The sequence below is a fragment of the Scyliorhinus torazame genome, chromosome 5 (assembly GCF_047496885.1).
Source record: "Scyliorhinus torazame isolate Kashiwa2021f chromosome 5, sScyTor2.1, whole genome shotgun sequence".
NCBI classification, from domain to species: Eukaryota; Metazoa; Chordata; class Chondrichthyes; order Carcharhiniformes; family Scyliorhinidae; genus Scyliorhinus; species Scyliorhinus torazame.
This window is the reverse complement of record NC_092711.1, coordinates 134,850,668-134,871,544: the sequence shown is the minus strand read 5'-3', so window position 1 is coordinate 134,871,544 and position 20,877 is coordinate 134,850,668. Positions and strand designations below refer to the sequence as shown.

The 20,877-nt window shown below is 50.8% G+C and overlaps 1 protein-coding gene across 1 annotated transcript in view; it reads right to left on the bottom strand.

Annotated features, from left to right (window-relative positions):
* Nucleotides 1-349: 349 nt before the first annotated feature.
* Nucleotides 350-20,877, bottom strand: part of LOC140419822 (ubiquitin carboxyl-terminal hydrolase CYLD-like) — a 234,610-nt gene continuing 214,082 nt past the window's right edge. Inside the window, exons 15-16 of the mRNA XM_072503845.1 lie at nucleotides 5,146-5,362; nucleotides 350-627 (exon numbers count right to left, since the gene is read on the bottom strand). Of these exons, the coding sequence (XP_072359946.1) occupies nucleotides 443-627; nucleotides 5,146-5,362 (402 nt within the window). The 3' untranslated portion in view covers nucleotides 350-442. The remainder of the gene's footprint in view (nucleotides 628-5,145; nucleotides 5,363-20,877) is intronic.

Below are 20,877 nucleotides of genomic sequence, written 5' to 3'. Positions count from 1 at the left end.
GGTTAGATACAGAGTAAAGCTCCCTTTACACTGTCCCCATCAAACACTCCCAGGACAGGTACAGCACGGGGTTAGATACAGAGTAAAGCTCCCTCTACACTGTCCCCATCAAACACTCCCAGGACAGGTACAGCACGGGGTTAGATACAGAGTAAAGCTCCCTTTACACTGTCCCCATCAAACACTCCCAGGACAGGTACAGCACGGGGTTAGATACAGAGTAAAGCTCCCTTTACACTGTCCCCATCAAACACTCCCAGGACAGGTACAGCACGGGGTTAGATACAGAGAAAAGCTCCCTCTACACTATCCCCATCAAACACTCCCAGGACAGCAGAGCTAACATTAGTTTCCAAGTGTGCAAGAACTTTTATTTACACTATTTGATACAAAGCCCATACTGGCTGCACTCCTCACCGTCTCCAATCCTGGTGAACAGACGTCACTTGTACAGACACAAGCTTTGACTATAATAGAAACACATGGAAGCATCTAGCAGCAGCCGGCGAGCAGAGCTGGGAATCGCCTTGGGATCCATTGCCTCCAGATCCTCGGGTTTCATTGCCAAGTAGTCCCCCACCTCCGGGCACTGCTCTACTCTGGGGATGTTAAATCCATTCTGCCCACCTGTGCAGACGGAGGAAAGACAAGGGAAGGGGGTCAGCAATGCGCCACTGGAAATGTTTCACTCTCCGCACACTCCAGCGCTTCCCGCGCACACACGCGGGCCTTAGGATTCGTAGTGTTACGCTGGTCAGTGTGCACTTTTTAAAGGCGGAACTCACCATCAGGGACCTCGGTTTTAAAGAGGGAGTCTCTCCGTCAGGGACCCCTTTTAAAGAGGGAGTCTCTCCATCAGGGACCCCTTTTAAAGAGGGAGCCTCTCCGTCAGGGACCCCTTTTAAAGAGGGAGTCTCTCCGTCAGGGACCCCTTTTAAAGAGGGAGTCTCTCCGTCAGGGACCGCTTTTAAAGAGGGAGTCTCTCCGTCAGGGACCCCTTTTAAAGAGGGAGTGTCTTCGTCAGAGACCCCTTTTAAAGAGGGAGTCTCTCCGTCAGGGACTCCTTTTAAAGAGGGAGTCTCTCCGTCAGGGACCCCATTTAAAGAGGGAGTCTCTCAGTCAGGGACCCCTTTTAAAGAGGGAGTCTCTCAGTCAGGGACCCCTTTTAAAGAGCGAGTCTCTCCGTCAGTGTCCCCTTTTAAAGAGGGAATCTCTCCGTCAGGGACCCCTTTTAAAGAGGGAGTCTCTCCGTCAAGGACCCCTTTTAAAGAGGGAGACTCTCCGTCAGGGACCCCTTTTAAAGAGGGAGCCTCTCCATCAGGGACCCCTTTTAAAGAGGGAGTCTCTCCGTCAGGGACCCCTTTTAAAGAGGGAGTCTCTCCGTCAGGGACCCCTTTTAAAGAGGGAGTCTCTCCGTCAGGGACCCCTTTTAAAGAGGGAGTCTCTCCGTCAGTGTCCCCTTTTAAAGAGGGAATCTCTCCATCAGGGACCCCTTTTAAAGAGGGAGTCTCTCCGTCAGGGACCCCTTTTAAAGAGGGGGTCTCTCCGTCAGGGACCCCTTTTAAAGAGGGAGTCTCTCCGTCAGGGACCCCTTTTAAAGAGGGAGTCACTCCGTCAGGGACCCCTTTTAAAGAGGGAGTCTCTCCGTCAGGGACCCCTTTTAAAGAGGGAGTCTCTCCATCAGGGACCCCTTTTAAAGAGGGAATCTCTCCAAAAGGGACCCCTTTTAAAGAGGGAATCTCTCCATCAGGGACCCCTTTTAAAGAGGGAGTCTCTCCGTCAGGGACCCCTTTTAAAGAGGGGGTCTCTCCGTCAGGGACCCCTTTTAAAGAGGGAGTCTCTCCGTCAGGGACCCCTTTTAAAGAGGGAGTCTCTCCGTCAGGGTCCCCTTTTAAAGAGGGAGTCTCTCCGTCAGGGCCCCCTTTTAAAGAGGGAGTCTCTCCGTCAGAGACCCCTTTTAAAGAGGGAATCTCTCCATCAGGGACCCCTTTTAAAGAGGGGGTCTCTCCGTCAGGGACCCCTTTTAAAGAGGGAGTCTCTCCGTCAGGGACCCCTTTTAAAGAGGGAGCCTCTCCGTCAGGGACCCCTTTTAAAGAGGGAGTCTCTCCGTCAGGGACCCCTTTTAAAGAGGGAGTCTCTCCGTCAGGGAGCCCTTTTAAAGAGGGAGCCTCTCCGTCAGGGACCCCTTTTAAAGAGGGAGTCTCTCCGTCAGTGATCCCTTTTAAAGAGGGAGTTTCTCCGTCAGGGACCCCTTTTAAAGAGGGAGTCTCTCCATCAGGGACCCCTTTTAAAGAGGGAGTCTCTCCGTCAGGGACCCCTTTTAAAGAGGGAGTCTCTCCGTCAGGGACCCCTTTTAAAGAGGGAGTCTCTCCGTCAGTGATCCCTTTTAAAGAGGGAGTCTCTCCGTCAGGGACCCCTTTTAAAGAGAGAGTCTCTCCGTCAGGGACCCCTTTTAAAGAGGGAGTCTCTCCATCAGGGACTCCTTTTAAAGAGGGAGTCTCTCCGTCAGGGACCCCTTTTAAAGAGGGAGACTCTCCGTCAGGGACCCCTTTTAAAGAGGGAGTCTCTCCGTCAGGGACCACTTTTAAAGAGAGACTCTCTCCGTCAGTGACCACTTTTAAAGAGGGAGTCTCTCCGTCAGGGACCCCTTTTAAAGAGGGAGTCTCTCCGTCAGGGACCCCTTTTAAAGCGGGAGTCTCTCCGTCAGGGACCCCTTTTTAAGTGGGAGTCTCTCCGTCAGGGACCCCTTTTAAAGAGGGAGTCTGTCCGTCAGGGACCCCTTTTAAAGAGGGGGTGTCTCCGTCAGGGACCCCTTTTAAAGAGGGAGTCTCTCCGTCAGGGACCCCTTTTAAAGAGGGAGTCTCTCCGTCAGGGACCCCTTTTAAAGAGGGAGTCTCTCTGTCAGGGACCCCTTTTAAAGAGGGAGTCTCTCCGTCAGAGACCCCTTTTAAAGAGGGAGTCTCTCTGTCAGGGACCCCTTTTAAAGAGGGAGTCTCTCCATCAGAGACCCCTTTTAAAGAGGGAGTCTCTCTGTCAGGGACACCTATTAAAGTGGGAGTCTCTCTGTCAGGGACCCCTTTTAAAGAGGGAGTCTCTCTGTCAGGGACCCCTTTTAAAGAGGGAGTCTCTCCGTCAGGGACCCCTTTTAAAGAGGGAGTCTCTCCATCAGAGACCCCTTTTAAAGAGGGAGTCTCTCCGTCAGGGACCCCTTTTAAAGTGGGAGTCACTCCGTCAGGGACCCCTTTTAAAGAGCGAGTCTCTCCGTCAGGGACCCCTTTTAAAGAGGCAGTCTCTCCGTCAGGGCCCCCTTTTAAAGAGGGAGTCTCTCCGTCAGGGACCCCTTTTAAAGAGGGGGGTCTCTCCGTCAGGGACCCCTTTTAAAGAGGGAGTCTCTCCGTCAGGGACCCGTTTTAAAGAGCGAGTCTCTCTGTCAGGGACCACTTTTAAAGAGGGAGTCTCTCCGTCAGGGACCCCTTTTAAAGAGGGGGGTCTCTCCGTCAGGGACCCCTTTTAAAGAGGGAGTCTCTCCGTCAGGGCCCCCTTTTAAAGAGCGAGTCTCTCTGTCAGGGACCACTTTTAAAGAGGGAGTCTCTCCGTCAGGGACCCCTTTTAAAGAGGGGGTTTCTTTTTGAAGTATTTATTGATGGAAACTCAACCCTTGTAAGAATAAATGAACTTTGAAAATGATGTAGCCATGAATATAAATGTGTGAACTAAAAGCTTCCCCCCCCCACACGCAGCTGCACACACACACAATAACACACTCATACTCACACACACTTACAGATACACACAGAGGCAATCACAACCACACTCATCCTCACACGCATTCACACACATGATCGCACAAAATCACAGTCACGCCCTCATACTCTCACGCACCATCACATGCTCATACATGAACACACATTCACAGGCACAAACAGTCACAATTTCACACAATCACCACATTCACACACTGATAAAAGGAAAGTCGCCATCGTCCCAGGTGGCCACAGACTGCTTTCCCCTTTGAGGGGGGAGAGCTGACTGGTGGCGATTTAACCTGGGGATCGACGCAGGTGAAGGGCAAGGTTGAGAAGGCGGAGCCTTCATGGATAACCTCACACTCATATGCACACTCACTCACTCACATTGTGTTATGTACTCTGGAATAACACGGGATGCAACTCGATGCAGCTTTGGCCAAAAGATACTCCAGACATTGAAGTATGTGATTTATTGAACCATTAGCACAGTTCTCTCCGAGTTCGACTCTCCTGCTAACCTTGCTATAGTAACTCAGTCTAACTAACCGGTCGGCTCTAACCCACGTGGTGGGTGTGATGCTTCTGATCTGCCCCTGTCTCTCTAAGTGTCGCCTGTGGAAAGAGAAAGAGCATGTGTACCCTGTCCTTATATATGGGTTGCCCCCTTGTGGTAGTGTCACCTCTGGGTGTCTTGACTGCCCATTGGCCGTGTCCTATTCTATGTGTTCAATAGCTGTATTCTCTGTTCTGCTTTACCTGGATGGCTCGGATGCGTAGTGTTGAATAAAGAACACAAAGCTTTGTTAACGAACAAAACTATAAATTCATACACTGCTAAGATTCGTTCACATTCCTAAAGTAGAAGGTTGTTATATAAAACTATGCTATCTCTAACTTACAGAACTCTCAAGTATACAACCGCTCTCTATGTCTGACACTCCTACAGCCCTCTCCTATCTCTTAACTCCTAATCATCTAATCCCAGAATCCCCAAAGTCACATGATATATATATGACTGTTCTGTCGTTCCCTCGATTCAGAAGAAGCATTCGCATTAACTTGTCAACTCGTTACATCCCAGTCGATATACACATTACAAAACACTCACACACACACACTCACAACCCACACACACTCACAACCCACACACACACTCACAACACACACACACTCACTACCCACACACACACTCACAACCCGCACACACACTCACAACCCACACACACACTCACAACCCACACACATGCAAAAAGCGTCATTGACAAACTAAGAGCCAGGCGGGTGTGTCTATCCACATGGGGACGCAGAGGGTACGGCAGTTGTATGACAGTGATGCTCACAGGGACACATGCATTCAGGCAGACAGAGGACTACTGGACGCAGCAAGGGGTCTTACCTTCCCGGTCTGCCATGCTGTCAAAGAAGAGCCAATGGTCGTCTCCTGGCCCGTGCTTGACGAAGGCCACATAGTGACTGGTCTGGATGCACAGCACGGCAAAGAGCTGCATGGCCTGCTGTGGGATGATCCCGGGGAATTCCAAGTTCCCTCTCAGCTCGCCAGGGAGCAGGACCGCTCGGGGGTTGTGGTTCTTTCTCGCTGGATGACGATGAACCTGGAAACCAAAGCAGATTCTCCATGTTCTCGGTGAGAAGCCAACGAACCTCCGTCACACAGCACCCTCGCCCCACTCACTCCTCGCCAGCCCATTGCTGGCCGATGTGCCCTCGCCAAGAGCCCGACACCTGAGGATTGGCGCCACGCACTCACAGACCAGCCTGTTCAACCAGAACCGTCGCCTGACCTTCCCCAAACCTCCTCAGCCACAGACATTAACAATCTACAGTTCTGGTCTCCCTATCACACTGGGAGCACTGTGCACAATTCTAGTCTCTATCACACTGGGAGCACTGTGCACAGTTCTAGTCTCTATCACACTGGGAGCACTGTGCACAGTTCTAGTCTCTATCACACTGGGAGCACTGTGAACAGTCCTAGTCTCTATCACACTGGGAGCACAGTGCACAGTTCTAGTCTCTCTATCACACTGGGAGCACTGTGCACAGTTCTAGTCTCTCTATCACACTGGGAGCACTGTGCACAGTTCTAGTCTCTATCACACTGGGAGCACTGTGCACCGTTCTAGTCTCTATCACACTGGGAGCACTGTGCACAGTTCTAGTCTCTATCACACTGGGAGCACTGTGCACAGTTCTAGTCTCTATCACACTGGGAGCACTGTGCACAGTTCTAGTCTCTATCACACTGGGAGCACTGTGCACAGTTCTAGTCTCTATCACACTGGGAGCACTGTGCACAGTTCTAGTCTCTATCACACTGGGAGCACAGTGCACAGTTCTAGTCTCTCTATCACACTGGGAGCACTGTGCACAGTTCTAGTCTCTATCACACTGGGAGCACTGTGCACAGTTCTAGTCTCTATCACACTGGGAGCACTGTGCACAGTTCTAGTCTCTATCACACTGGGAGCACTGTGAACAGTCCTAGTCTCTATCACACTGGGAGCACAGTGCACAGTTCTAGTCTCTCTATCACACTGGGAGCACTGTGCACAGTTCTAGTCTCTCTATCACACTGGGAGCACTGTGCACAGTTCTAGTCTCTAGCACACTGGGAGCACTGTGCACAGTTATAGTCTCTATCACACTGGGAGCACTGTGCACAGTTCTAGTCTCTATCACACTGGGAGCACTGTGCACAGTTCTAGTCTCTATCACACTGGGAGCACTGTGCACAGTTCTAGTCTCTATCACACTGGGAGCACTGTGCACAGTTCTAGTCTCTATCACACTGGGAGCACTGTGCACAGTTCTAGTCTCTATCACACTGGGAGCACAGTGCACAGTTCTAGTCTCTCTATCACACTGGGAGCACTGTGCACAGTTCTAGTCTCTATCACACTGGGAGCACTGTGCACAGTTCTAGTCTCTATCACACTGGGAGCACTGTGCACAGTTCTAGTCTCTATCACACTGGGAGCACTGTGCACAGTTCTAGTCTCTATCACACTGGGAGCACTGTGAACAGTCCTAGTCTCTATCACACTGGGAGCACAGTGCACAGTTCTAGTCTCTCTATCACACTGGGAGCACTGTGCACAGTTCTAGTCTCTCTATCACACTGGGAGCACTGTGCACAGTTCTAGTCTCTATCACACTGGGAGCACTGTGCACCGTTCTAGTCTCTATCACACTGGGAGCACTGTGCACAGTTCTAGTCTCTATCACACTGGGAGCACTGTGCACAGTTCTAGTCTCTATCACACTGGGAGCACTGTGCACAGTTCTAGTCTCTATCACACTGGGAGCACTGTGCACAGTTCTAGTCTCTATCACACAGGGAGCACTGTGCACCGTTCTAGTCTCTATCACACTGGGAGCACTGTGCACAGTTCTAGTCTCTATCACACTGGGAGCACTGTGCACCGTTCTAGTCTCTATCACACTGGGAGCACTGTGCACAGTTCTAGTCTCTATCACACTGGGAGCACTGTGCACAGTTCTAGTCTCTATCACACTGGGAGCACTGTGCACAGTTCTAGTCTCTATCACACTGGGAGCACTGTGCACAGTTCTAGTCTCTATCACACTGGGAGCACTGTGAACAGTCCTAGTCTCTATCACACTGGGAGCACAGTGCACAGTTCTAGTCTCTCTATCACACTGGGAGCACTGTGCACAGTTCTAGTCTCTCTATCACACTGGGAGCACTGTGCACAGTTCTAGTCTCTAGCACACTGGGAGCACTGTGCACAGTTCTAGTCTCTATCACACTGGGAGCACTGTGCACAGTTCTAGTCTCTATCACACTGGGAGCACTGTGCACAGTTCTAGTCTCTATCACACTGGGAGCACTGTGCACAGTTCTAGTCTCTATCACACTGGGAGCACTGTGCACAGTTCTAGTCTCTATCACACTGGGAGCACTGTGCACAGTTCTAGTCTCTATCACACTGGGAGCACAGTGCACAGTTCTAGTCTCTCTATCACACTGGGAGCACTGTGCACAGTTCTAGTCTCTATCACACTGGGAGCACTGTGCACAGTTCTAGTCTCTATCACACTGGGAGCACTGTGCACAGTTCTAGTCTCTATCACACTGGGAGCACTGTGCACAGTTCTAGTCTCTATCACACTGGGAGCACTGTGCACAGTTCTAGTCTCTATCACACTGGGAGCACTGTGCACAGTTCTAGTCTCTATCACACTGGGAGCACTGTGCACAGTTCTAGTCTCTCTATCACACCGGGAGCACTGTGCACAGTTCTAGTCTCTCTATCACACTGGGAGCACTGTGCACAGTTCTAGTCTCTATCACACTGGGAGCACTGTGCACAGTTCTAGTCTCTATCACACAGGGAGCACTGTGCACCGTTCTAGTCTCTATCACACTGGGAGCACTGTGCACAGTTCTAGTCTCTATCACACTGGGAGCACTGTGCACCGTTCTAGTCTCTATCACACTGGGAGCACTGTGCACAGTTCTAGTCTCTATCACACTGGGAGCACTGTGCACAGTTCTAGTCTCTATCACACTGGGAGCACTGTGCACCGTTCTAGTCTCTATCACACTGGGAGCACTGTGCACAGTTCTAGTCTCTATCACACTGGGAGCACTGTGCACAGTTCTAGTCTCTATCACACTGGGAGCACTGTGCACAGTTCTAGTCTCTATCACACTGGGAGCACTGTGCACAGTTCTAGTCTCTATCACACTGGGAGCACTGTGCACCGTTCTAGTCTCTATCACACTGGGAGCACTGTGCACCGTTCTAGTCTCTATCACACTGGGAGCACTGTGCACAGTTCTAGTCTCTATCACACTGGGAGCACTGTGCACAGTTCTAGTCTCTATCACACTGGGAGCACTGTGCACAGTTCTAGTCTCTATCACACTGGGAGCACTGTGCACCGTTCTAGTCTCTATCACACTGGGAGCACTGTGCACAGTTCTAGTCTCTATCACACCGGGAGCACTGTGCACAGTTCTAGTCTCTATCACACTGGGAGCACTGTGCACAGTTCTAGTCTCTATCACACTGGGAGCACTGTGCACAGTTCTAGTCTCTATCACACTGGGAGCACTGTGCACAGTTCTAGTCTCTATCACACTGGGAGCACTGTGCACCGTTCTAGTCTCTATCACACTGGGAGCACTGTGCACAGTTCTAGTCTCTATCACACTGGGAGCACTGTGCACAGTTCTAGTCTCTATCACACTGGGAGCACTGTGCACAGTTCTAGTCTCTATCACACTGGGAGCACTGTGCACCGTTCTAGTCTCTATCACACTGGGAGCACTGTGCACAGTTCTAGTCTCTATCACACTGGGAGCACTGTGCACAGTTCTAGTCTCTATCACACTGGGAGCACTGTGCACAGTTCTAGTCTCTATCACACTGGGAGCACTGTGCACCGTTCTAGTCTCTATCACACTGGGAGCACTGTGCACAGTTCTAGTCTCTATCACACTGGGAGCACTGTGCACAGTTCTAGTCTCTATCACACTGGGAGCACTGTGCACAGTTCTAGTCTCTATCACACTGGGAGCACTGTGCAAAGTTCTAGTCTCTATCACACTGGGAGCACTGTGCACAGTTCTAGTCTCTATCACACTGGGAGCACTGTGCACAGTTCTAGTCTCTATCACACTGGGAGCACTGTGCACAGTTCAAGTCTCTATCACACTGGGAGCACTGTGCACAGTTCTAGTCTCTATCACACTGGGAGCACTGTGCACAGTTCTAGTCTCTATCACACTGGGAGCACTGTGCACCGTTCTAGTCTCTATCACACTGGGAGCACTGTGCACAGTTCTAGTCTCTATCACACTGGGAGCACTGTGCACAGTTCTAGTCTCTATCCCACTGGGAGCACTGTGCACAGTTCTAGTCTCTATCACACTGGGAGCACTGTGCACCGTTCTAGTCTCTATCACACTGGGAGCACTATGCACAGTTCTAGTCTCTATCACACTGGGAGCACTGTGCACAGTTCTAGTCTCTATCACACTGGGTGCACTGTGCACAGTTCTAGTCTCTATCACACTGGGAGCACTGTGCACAGTTCTAGTCTCTATCACACTGGGAGCACTGTGCACAGTTCTAGTCTCTATCACACTGGGAGCACTGTGCACCGTTCTAGTCTCTATCACACTGGGAGCACTGTGCACAGTTCTAGTCTCTATCACACTGGGAGCACTGTGCACAGTTCTAGTCTCTATCACACTGGGAGCACTGTGCACAGTTCTAGTCTCTATCACACTGGGAGCACTGTGCACCGTTCTAGTCTCTATCACACTGGGAGCACTGTGCATAGTTCTAGTCTCTATCACACTGGGAGCACTGTGCACAGTTCTGGTCTCCCTATCACACTGGGAGCACTGTGCACCATTCTAGTCTCTATCACACTGGGAGCACTGTGCACCGTTCTAGTCTCTATCACACTGGGAGCACGGTGCACAGTTCTAGTCTCTATCACACTGGGAGCACTGTGCACAGTTCTAGTCTCTATCACACTGGGAGCACTGTGCACAGTTCTAGTCTCTATCACACTGGGAGCACTGTGCACAGTTCTAGTCTCTATCACACTGGGAGCACTGTGCACAGTTCTAGTCTCGATCACACTGGGAGCACTGTGCACAGTTCTAGTCTCTCTATCACACTGGGAGCACTGTGCACAGTTCTAGTCTCTATCACACTGGGAGCACTGTGCACAGTTCTAGTCTCTATCACACTGGGAGCACTGTGCACAGTTCTAGTCTCTATCACACTGGGAGCACTGTGCACAGTTCTAGTCTCTATCACACTGGGAGCACTGTGCACAGTTCTGGTCTCCCTATCACACTGGGAGCACTGTGCACCGTTCTAGTCTCTATCACACTGGGAGCACTGTGCACAGTTCTAGTCTCTATCACACTGGGAGCACGGTGCACAGTTCTAGTCTCCCTATCACACTGGGAGCACTGTGCACAGTTCTAGTCTCTATCACACTGGGAGCACTGTGCACAGTTCTAGTCTCTCTATCACACTGGGAGCACTGTGCACAGTTCTAGTCTCTATCACACTGGGAGCACTGTGCACAGTTCTAGTCTCTCTATCACACTGGGAGCACTGTGCACAGTTCTAGTCTCTATCACACTGGGAGCACTGTGCACAGTTCTAGTCTCTATCACACTGGGAGCACTGTGCACAGTTCTAGTCTCTATCACACTGGGAGCACTGTGCACAGTTCTAGTCCCTCTATCACACTGGGAGCACTGTGCACAGTTCTAGTCTCTATCACACTGGGAGCACTGTGCACAGTTCTAGTCTCTCTATCACACAGGGAGCACTGTGCACAGTTCTAGTCTCTATCACACTGGGAGCACTGTGCACCGTTCTAGTCTCTATCACACTGGGAGCACGGTGCACAGTTCTAGTCTCTCTATCACACTGGGAGCACTGTGCACCGTTCTAGTCTCTATCACACTGGGAGCACTGTGCACAGTTCTAGTCTCTATCACACTGGGAGCACTGTGCACAGTTCTAGTCTCTCTATCACACTGGGAGCACTGTGCACCGTTCTAGTCTCTATCACACTGGGAGCACTGTGCATAGTTCTAGTCTCTATCACACTGGGAGCACTGTGCACAGTTCTGGTCTCCCTATCACACTGGGAGCACTGTGCACCGTTCTAGTCTCTATCACACTGGGAGCACTGTGCACCGTTCTAGTCTCTATCACACTGGGAGCACGGTGCACAGTTCTAGTCTCTATCACACTGGGAGCACTGTGCACAGTTCTAGTCTCTATCACACTGGGAGCACTGTGCACAGTTCTAGTCTCTATCACACTGGGAGCACTGTGCACAGTTCTAGTCTCTATCACACTGGGAGCACTGTGCACAGTTCTAGTCTCGATCACACTGGGTGCACTGTGCACAGTTCTAGTCTCTCTATCACACTGGGAGCACTGTGCACAGTTCTAGTCTCTATCACACTGGGAGCACTGTGCACAGTTCTAGTCTCTATCACACTGGGAGCACTGTGCACAGTTCTAGTCTCTATCACACTGGGAGCACTGTGCACAGTTCTAGTCTCTATCACACTGGGAGCACTGTGCACAGTTCTGGTCTCCCTATCACACTGGGAGCACTGTGCACCGTTCTAGTCTCTATCACACTGGGAGCACTGTGCACAGTTCTAGTCTCTATCACACTGGGAGCACGGTGCACAGTTCTAGTCTCCCTATCACACTGGGAGCACTGTGCACAGTTCTAGTCTCTATCACACTGGGAGCACTGTGCACAGTTCTAGTCTCTCTATCACACTGGGAGCACTGTGCACAGTTCTAGTCTCTATCACACTGGGAGCACTGTGCACAGTTCTAGTCTCTCTATCACACTGGGAGCACTGTGCACAGTTCTAGTCTCTATCACACTGGGAGCACTGTGCACAGTTCTAGTCTCTATCACACTGGGAGCACTGTGCACAGTTCTAGTCTCTATCACACTGGGAGCACTGTGCACAGTTCTAGTCCCTCTATCACACTGGGAGCACAGTGCACAGTTCTAGTCTCTATCACACTGGGAGCACTGTGCACAGTTCTAGTCTCTATCACACTGGGAGCACTGTGCACAGTTCTAGTCTCTATCACACTGGGAGCACTGTGCACAGTTCTAGTCTCTCTATCACACAGGGAGCACTGTGCACAGTTCTAGTCTCTATCACACTGGGAGCACTGTGCACAGTTCTAGTCTCTATCACACTGGGAGCACTGTGCACAGTTCTAGTGTCTATCACACTGGGAGCACTGTGCACAGTTCTAGTCTCTATCACACTGGGAGCACTGTGCACAGTTCTAGTCTCTATCACACTGGGAGCACTGTGCACAGTTCTAGTCTCTATCACACTGGGAGCACTGTGCACAGTTCTAGTCTCTATCACACTGGGAGCACAGTGCACAGTTCTAGTCTCTCTATCACACTGGGAGCACTGTGCACAGTTCTAGTCTCTATCACACTGGGAGCACTGTGCACAGTTCTAGTCTCTATCACACTGGGAGCACTGTGCACAGTTCTAGTCTCTATCACACTGGGAGCACTGTGCACAGTTCTAGTCTCTATCACACTGGGAGCACTGTGAACAGTCCTAGTCTCTATCACACTGGGAGCACAGTGCACAGTTCTAGTCTCTCTATCACACTGGGAGCACTGTGCACAGTTCTAGTCTCTCTATCACACTGGGAGCACTGTGCACAGTTCTAGTCTCTATCACACTGGGAGCACTGTGCACCGTTCTAGTCTCTATCACACTGGGAGCACTGTGCACAGTTCTAGTCTCTATCACACTGGGAGCACTGTGCACAGTTCTAGTCTCTATCACACTGGGAGCACTGTGCACAGTTCTAGTCTCTATCACACTGGGAGCACTGTGCACAGTTCTAGTCTCTATCACACAGGGAGCACTGTGCACCGTTCTAGTCTCTATCACACTGGGAGCACTGTGCACAGTTCTAGTCTCTATCACACTGGGAGCACTGTGCACCGTTCTAGTCTCTATCACACTGGGAGCACTGTGCACAGTTCTAGTCTCTATCACACTGGGAGCACTGTGCACAGTTCTAGTCTCTATCACACTGGGAGCACTGTGCACAGTTCTAGTCTCTATCACACTGGGAGCACTGTGCACAGTTCTAGTCTCTATCACACTGGGAGCACTGTGAACAGTCCTAGTCTCTATCACACTGGGAGCACAGTGCACAGTTCTAGTCTCTCTATCACACTGGGAGCACTGTGCACAGTTCTAGTCTCTCTATCACACTGGGAGCACTGTGCACAGTTCTAGTCTCTAGCACACTGGGAGCACTGTGCACAGTTCTAGTCTCTATCACACTGGGAGCACTGTGCACAGTTCTAGTCTCTATCACACTGGGAGCACTGTGCACAGTTCTAGTCTCTATCACACTGGGAGCACTGTGCACAGTTCTAGTCTCTATCACACTGGGAGCACTGTGCACAGTTCTAGTCTCTATCACACTGGGAGCACTGTGCACAGTTCTAGTCTCTATCACACTGGGAGCACAGTGCACAGTTCTAGTCTCTCTATCACACTGGGAGCACTGTGCACAGTTCTAGTCTCTATCACACTGGGAGCACTGTGCACAGTTCTAGTCTCTATCACACTGGGAGCACTGTGCACAGTTCTAGTCTCTATCACACTGGGAGCACTGTGCACAGTTCTAGTCTCTATCACACTGGGAGCACTGTGCACAGTTCTAGTCTCTATCACACTGGGAGCACTGTGCACAGTTCTAGTCTCTATCACACTGGGAGCACTGTGCACAGTTCTAGTCTCTCTATCACACCGGGAGCACTGTGCACAGTTCTAGTCTCTCTATCACACTGGGAGCACTGTGCACAGTTCTAGTCTCTATCACACTGGGAGCACTGTGCACAGTTCTATTCTCTATCACACAGGGAGCACTGTGCACCGTTCTAGTCTCTATCACACTGGGAGCACTGTGCACAGTTCTAGTCTCTATCACACTGGGAGCACTGTGCACCGTTCTAGTCTCTATCACACTGGGAGCACTGTGCACAGTTCTAGTCTCTATCACACTGGGAGCACTGTGCACAGTTCTAGTCTCTATCACACTGGGAGCACTGTGCACCGTTCTAGTCTCTATCACACTGGGAGCACTGTGCACAGTTCTAGTCTCTATCACACTGGGAGCACTGTGCACAGTTCTAGTCTCTATCACACTGGGAGCACTGTGCACAGTTCTAGTCTCTATCACACTGGGAGCACTGTGCACAGTTCTAGTCTCTATCACACTGGGAGCACTGTGCACCGTTCTAGTCTCTATCACACTGGGAGCACTGTGCACCGTTCTAGTCTCTATCACACTGGGAGCACTGTGCACAGTTCTAGTCTCTATCACACTGGGAGCACTGTGCACAGTTCTAGTCTCTATCACACTGGGAGCACTGTGCACAGTTCTAGTCTCTATCACACTGGGAGCACTGTGCACCGTTCTAGTCTCTATCACACTGGGAGCACTGTGCACAGTTCTAGTCTCTATCACACCGGGAGCACTGTGCACAGTTCTAGTCTCTATCACACTGGGAGCACTGTGCACAGTTCTAGTCTCTATCACACTGGGAGCACTGTGCACAGTTCTAGTCTCTATCACACTGGGAGCACTGTGCACAGTTCTAGTCTCTATCACACTGGGAGCACTGTGCACCGTTCTAGTCTCTATCACACTGGGAGCACTGTGCACAGTTCTAGTCTCTATCACACTGGGAGCACTGTGCACAGTTCTAGTCTCTATCACACTGGGAGCACTGTGCACAGTTCTAGTCTCTATCACACTGGGAGCACTGTGCACCGTTCTAGTCTCTATCACACTGGGAGCACTGTGCACAGTTCTAGTCTCTATCACACTGGGAGCACTGTGCACAGTTCTAGTCTCTATCACACTGGGAGCACTGTGCACAGTTCTAGTCTCTATCACACTGGGAGCACTGTGCACCGTTCTAGTCTCTATCACACTGGGAGCACTGTGCACAGTTCTAGTCTCTATCACACTGGGAGCACTGTGCACAGTTCTAGTCTCTATCACACTGGGAGCACTGTGCACAGTTCTAGTCTCTATCACACTGGGAGCACTGTGCACAGTTCTAGTCTCTATCACACTGGGAGCACTGTGCACAGTTCTAGTCTCTATCACACTGGGAGCACTGTGCACAGTTCTAGTCTCTATCACACTGGGAGCACTGTGCACAGTTCTAGTCTCTATCACACTGGGAGCACTGTGCACAGTTCTAGTCTCTATCACACTGGGAGCACTGTGCACAGTTCTAGTCTCTATCACACTGGGAGCACTGTGCACAGTTCTAGTCTCTATCCCACTGGGAGCACTGTGCACAGTTCTAGTCTCTATCACACTGGGAGCACTGTGCACCGTTCTAGTCTCTATCACACTGGGAGCACTATGCACAGTTCTAGTCTCTATCACACTGGGAGCACTGTGCACAGTTCTAGTCTCTATCACACTGGGTGCACTGTGCACAGTTCTAGTCTCTATCACACTGGGAGCACTGTGCACAGTTCTAGTCTCTATCACACTGGGAGCACTGTGCACAGTTCTAGTCTCTATCACACTGGGAGCACTGTGCACCGTTCTAGTCTCTATCACACTGGGAGCACTGTGCATAGTTCTAGTCTCTATCACACTGGGAGCACTGTGCACAGTTCTGGTCTCCCTATCACACTGGGAGCACTGTGCACCATTCTAGTCTCTATCACACTGGGAGCACTGTGCACCGTTCTAGGCTCTATCACACTGGGAGCACGGTGCACAGTTCTAGTCTCTATCACACTGGGAGCACTGTGCACAGTTCTAGTCTCTATCACACTGGGAGCACTGTGCACAGTTCTAGTCTCTATCACACTGGGAGCACTGTGCACAGTTCTAGTCTCTATCACACTGGGAGCACTGTGCACAGTTCTAGTCTCGATCACACTGGGAGCACTGTGCACAGTTCTAGTCTCTCTATCACACTGGGAGCACTGTGCACAGTTCTAGTCTCTATCACACTGGGAGCACTGTGCACAGTTCTAGTCTCTATCTCACTGGGAGCACTGTGCACAGTTCTAGTCTCTATCACACTGGGAGCACTGTGCACAGTTCTAGTCTCTATCACACTGGGAGCACTGTGCACAGTTCTGGTCTCCCTATCACACTGGGAGCACTGTGCACCGTTCTAGTCTCTATCACACTGGGAGCACTGTGCACAGTTCTAGTCTCTATCACACTGGGAGCACGGTGCACAGTTCTAGTCTCCCTATCACACTGGGAGCACTGTGCACAGTTCTAGTCTCTATCACACTGGGAGCACTGTGCACAGTTCTAGTCTCTCTATCACACTGGGAGCACTGTGCACAGTTCTAGTCTCTATCACACTGGGAGCACTGTGCACAGTTCTAGTCTCTCTATCACACTGGGAGCACTGTGCACAGTTCTAGTCTCTATCACACTGGGAGCACTGTGCACAGTTCTAGTCTCTATCACACTGGGAGCACTGTGCACAGTTCTAGTCTCTATCACACTGGGAGCACTGTGCACAGTTCTAGTCCCTCTATCACACTGGGAGCACTGTGCACAGTTCTAGTCTCTATCACACTGGGAGCACTGTGCACAGTTCTAGTCTCTCTATCACACAGGGAGCACTGTGCACAGTTCTAGTCTCTATCACACTGGGAGCACTGTGCACCGTTCTAGTCTCTATCACACTGGGAGCACGGTGCACAGTTCTAGTCTCTCTATCACACTGGGAGCACTGTGCACCGTTCTAGTCTCTATCACACTGGGAGCACTGTGCACAGTTCTAGTCTCTATCACACTGGGAGCACTGTGCACAGTTCTAGTCTCTCTATCACACTGGGAGCACTGTGCACCGTTCTAGTCTCTATCACACTGGGAGCACTGTGCATAGTTCTAGTCTCTATCACACTGGGAGCACTGTGCACAGTTCTGGTCTCCCTATCACACTGGGAGCACTGTGCACCGTTCTAGTCTCTATCACACTGGGAGCACTGTGCACCGTTCTAGTCTCTATCACACTGGGAGCACGGTGCACAGTTCTAGTCTCTATCACACTGGGAGCACTGTGCACAGTTCTAGTCTCTATCACACTGGGAGCACTGTGCACAGTTCTAGTCTCTATCACACTGGGAGCACTGTGCACAGTTCTAGTCTCTATCACACTGGGAGCACTGTGCACAGTTCTAGTCTCGATCACACTGGGTGCACTGTGCACAGTTCTAGTCTCTCTATCACACTGGGAGCACTGTGCACAGTTCTAGTCTCTATCACACTGGGAGCACTGTGCACAGTTCTAGTCTCTATCACACTGGGAGCACTGTGCACAGTTCTAGTCTCTATCACACTGGGAGCACTGTGCACAGTTCTAGTCTCTATCACACTGGGAGCACTGTGCACAGTTCTTGTCTCCCTATCACACTGGGAGCACTGTGCACCGTTCTAGTCTCTATCACACTGGGAGCACTGTGCACAGTTCTAGTCTCTATCACACTGGGAGCACGGTGCACAGTTCTAGTCTCCCTATCACACTGGGAGCACTGTGCACAGTTCTAGTCTCTATCACACTGGGAGCACTGTGCACAGTTCTAGTCTCTCTATCACACTGGGAGCACTGTGCACAGTTCTAGTCTCTATCACACTGGGAGCACTGTGCACAGTTCTAGTCTCTCTATCACACTGGGAGCACTGTGCACAGTTCTAGTCTCTATCACACTGGGAGCACTGTGCACAGTTCTAGTCTCTATCACACTGGGAGCACTGTGCACAGTTCTAGTCTCTATCACACTGGGAGCACTGTGCACAGTTCTAGTCCCTCTATCACACTGGGAGCACAGTGCACAGTTCTAGTCTCTATCACACTGGGAGCACTGTGCACAGTTCTAGTCTCTATCACACTGGGAGCACTGTGCACAGTTCTAGTCTCTATCACACTGGGAGCACTGTGCACAGTTCTAGTGTCTATCACACTGGGAGCACTGTGCACAGTTCTAGTCTCTATCACACTGGGAGCACTGTGCACAGTTCTAGTGTCTATCACACTGGGAGCACTATGCACAGTTCTAGTCTCTATCACACTGGGAGCACTGTGCACAGTTCTAGTCTCTATCACACTGGGAGCACTGTGCACAGTTCTAGTCTCTATCACACTGGGAGCACTGTGCACAGTTCTAGTGTCTATCACACTGGGAGCACTATGCACAGTTCTAGTCTCTATCACACTGGGAGCACTGTGCACAGTTCTAGTCTCTATCACACTGGGAGCACGGTGCACAGTTCTAGTCTCCCTATCACACTGGGAGCACTGTGCACAGTTCTAGTCTCTATCACACTGGGAGCACTGTGCACAGTTCTAGTCTCTCTATCACACTGGGAGCACTGTGCACAGTTCTAGTCTCTATCACACTGGGAGCACTGTGCACAGTTCTAGTCTCTCTATCACACTGGGAGCACTGTGCACAGTTCTAGTCTCTATCACACTGGGAGCACTGTGCACAGTTCTAGTCTCTATCACACTGGGAGCACTGTGCACAGTTCTAGTCTCTATCACACTGGGAGCACTGTGCACAGTTCTAGTCCCTCTATCACACTGGGAGCACAGTGCACAGTTCTAGTCTCTATCACACTGGGAGCACTGTGCACAGTTCTAGTCTCTATCACACTGGGAGCACTGTGCACAGTTCTAGTCTCTATCACACTGGGAGCACTGTGCACAGTTCTAGTGTCTATCACACTGGGAGCACTGTGCACAGTTCTAGTCTCTATCACACTGGGAGCACTATGCACAGTTCTAGTCTCTATCACACTGGGAGCACTGTGCACAGTTCTAGTCTCTATCACACTGGGAGCACTGTGCACAGTTCTAGTCTCTCTATCACACTGGGAGCACTGTGCACAGTTCTAGTCTCTATCACACTGGGAGCACTGTGCACAGTTCTAGTCTCTATCACACTGGGAGCACTGTGCACAGTTCTAGTCTCTATCACACTGGGAGCACTGTGCACAGTTCTAGTCCCTCTATCACACTGGGAGCACAGTGCACAGTTCTAGTCTCTATCACACTGGGAGCACTGTGCACAGTTCTAGTCTCTATCACACTGGGAGCACTGTGCACAGTTCTAGTCTCTATCACACTGGGAGCACTGTGCACAGTTCTAGTGTCTATCACACTGGGAGCACTGTGCACAGTTCTAGTCTCTATCACACTGGGAGCACTATGCACAGTTCTAGTCTCTATCACACTGGGAGCACTGTGCACAGTTCTAGTCTCTATCACACTGGGAGCACTGTGCACAGTTCTAGTCCCTCTATCACACTGGGAGCACAGTGCACAGTTCTAGTCTCTATCACACTGGGAGCACTGTGCACAGTTCTAGTCTCTATCACACTGGGAGCACTGTGCACAGTTCTAGTCTCTATCACACTGGGAGCACTATGCACAGTTCTAGTCTCTATCACACTGGGAGCACTGTGCACAGTTCTAGTCTCGATCACACTGGGAGCACAGTGCACAGTTCTAGTCTCTATCACACTGGGAGCACTGTGCACAGTTCTAGTCTCGATCACACTGGGAGCACTATGCACAGTTCTAGTCTCTATCACACTGGGAGCACTGTGCACAGTTCTAGTCTCTATCACACTGGGAGCACTGTGCACAGTTCTAGTCTCTATCACACTGGGAGCACTGTGCACAGTTCTAGTCTCTATCACACTGGGAGCACTGTGCACAGTTCTAGTCTCTCTATCACACTGGGAGCACTGTGCACAGTTCTAGTCTCTATCACACTGGGAGCACTGTGCACAGTTCTAGTCTCTATCACACTGGGAGCACTGTGCACAGTTCTAGTCTCTATCACACCGGGAGCACTGTGCACAGTTCTAGTCTCTATCACACTGGGAGCACTGTGCACAGTTCTAGTCTCTATCACACTGGGAGCACTGTGCACAGTTCTAGTCTCTATCACACTGGGAGCACTGTGCACAGTTCTAGTCCCTATCACACTGGGAGCACTGTGCACAGTTCTAGTCTCTCTATCACACTGGGAGCACTGTGCACAGTTCTAGTCTCTATCACACTGGGAGCACTGTGCACAGTTCTAGTCTCTATCACACTGGGAGCACTGTGCACAGTTCTAGTCTCTATCACACCGGGAGCACTGTGCACAGTTCTAGTCTCTATCACACTGGGAGCACTGTGCACAGTTCTAGTCTCTATCACACTGGGAGCACTGTGCACAGTTCTAGTCTCTATCACACTGGGAGCACTGTGCACAGTTCTAGTCCCTCTATCACACTGGGAGCACTGTGCACAGTTCTAGTCTCTATCACACTGGGAGCACTGTGCACAGTTCTAGTCTCTCTATCACACTGGGAGCACTGTGCACAGTTCTAGTCTCTATCACACTGGGAGCACTGTGCACAGTTCTAGTCTCTATCACACTGGGAGCACTGTGCACAGTTCTAGTCTCTATCACACTGGGAGCACTGTGCACAGTTCTAGTCTCTATCACACTGGGAGCACT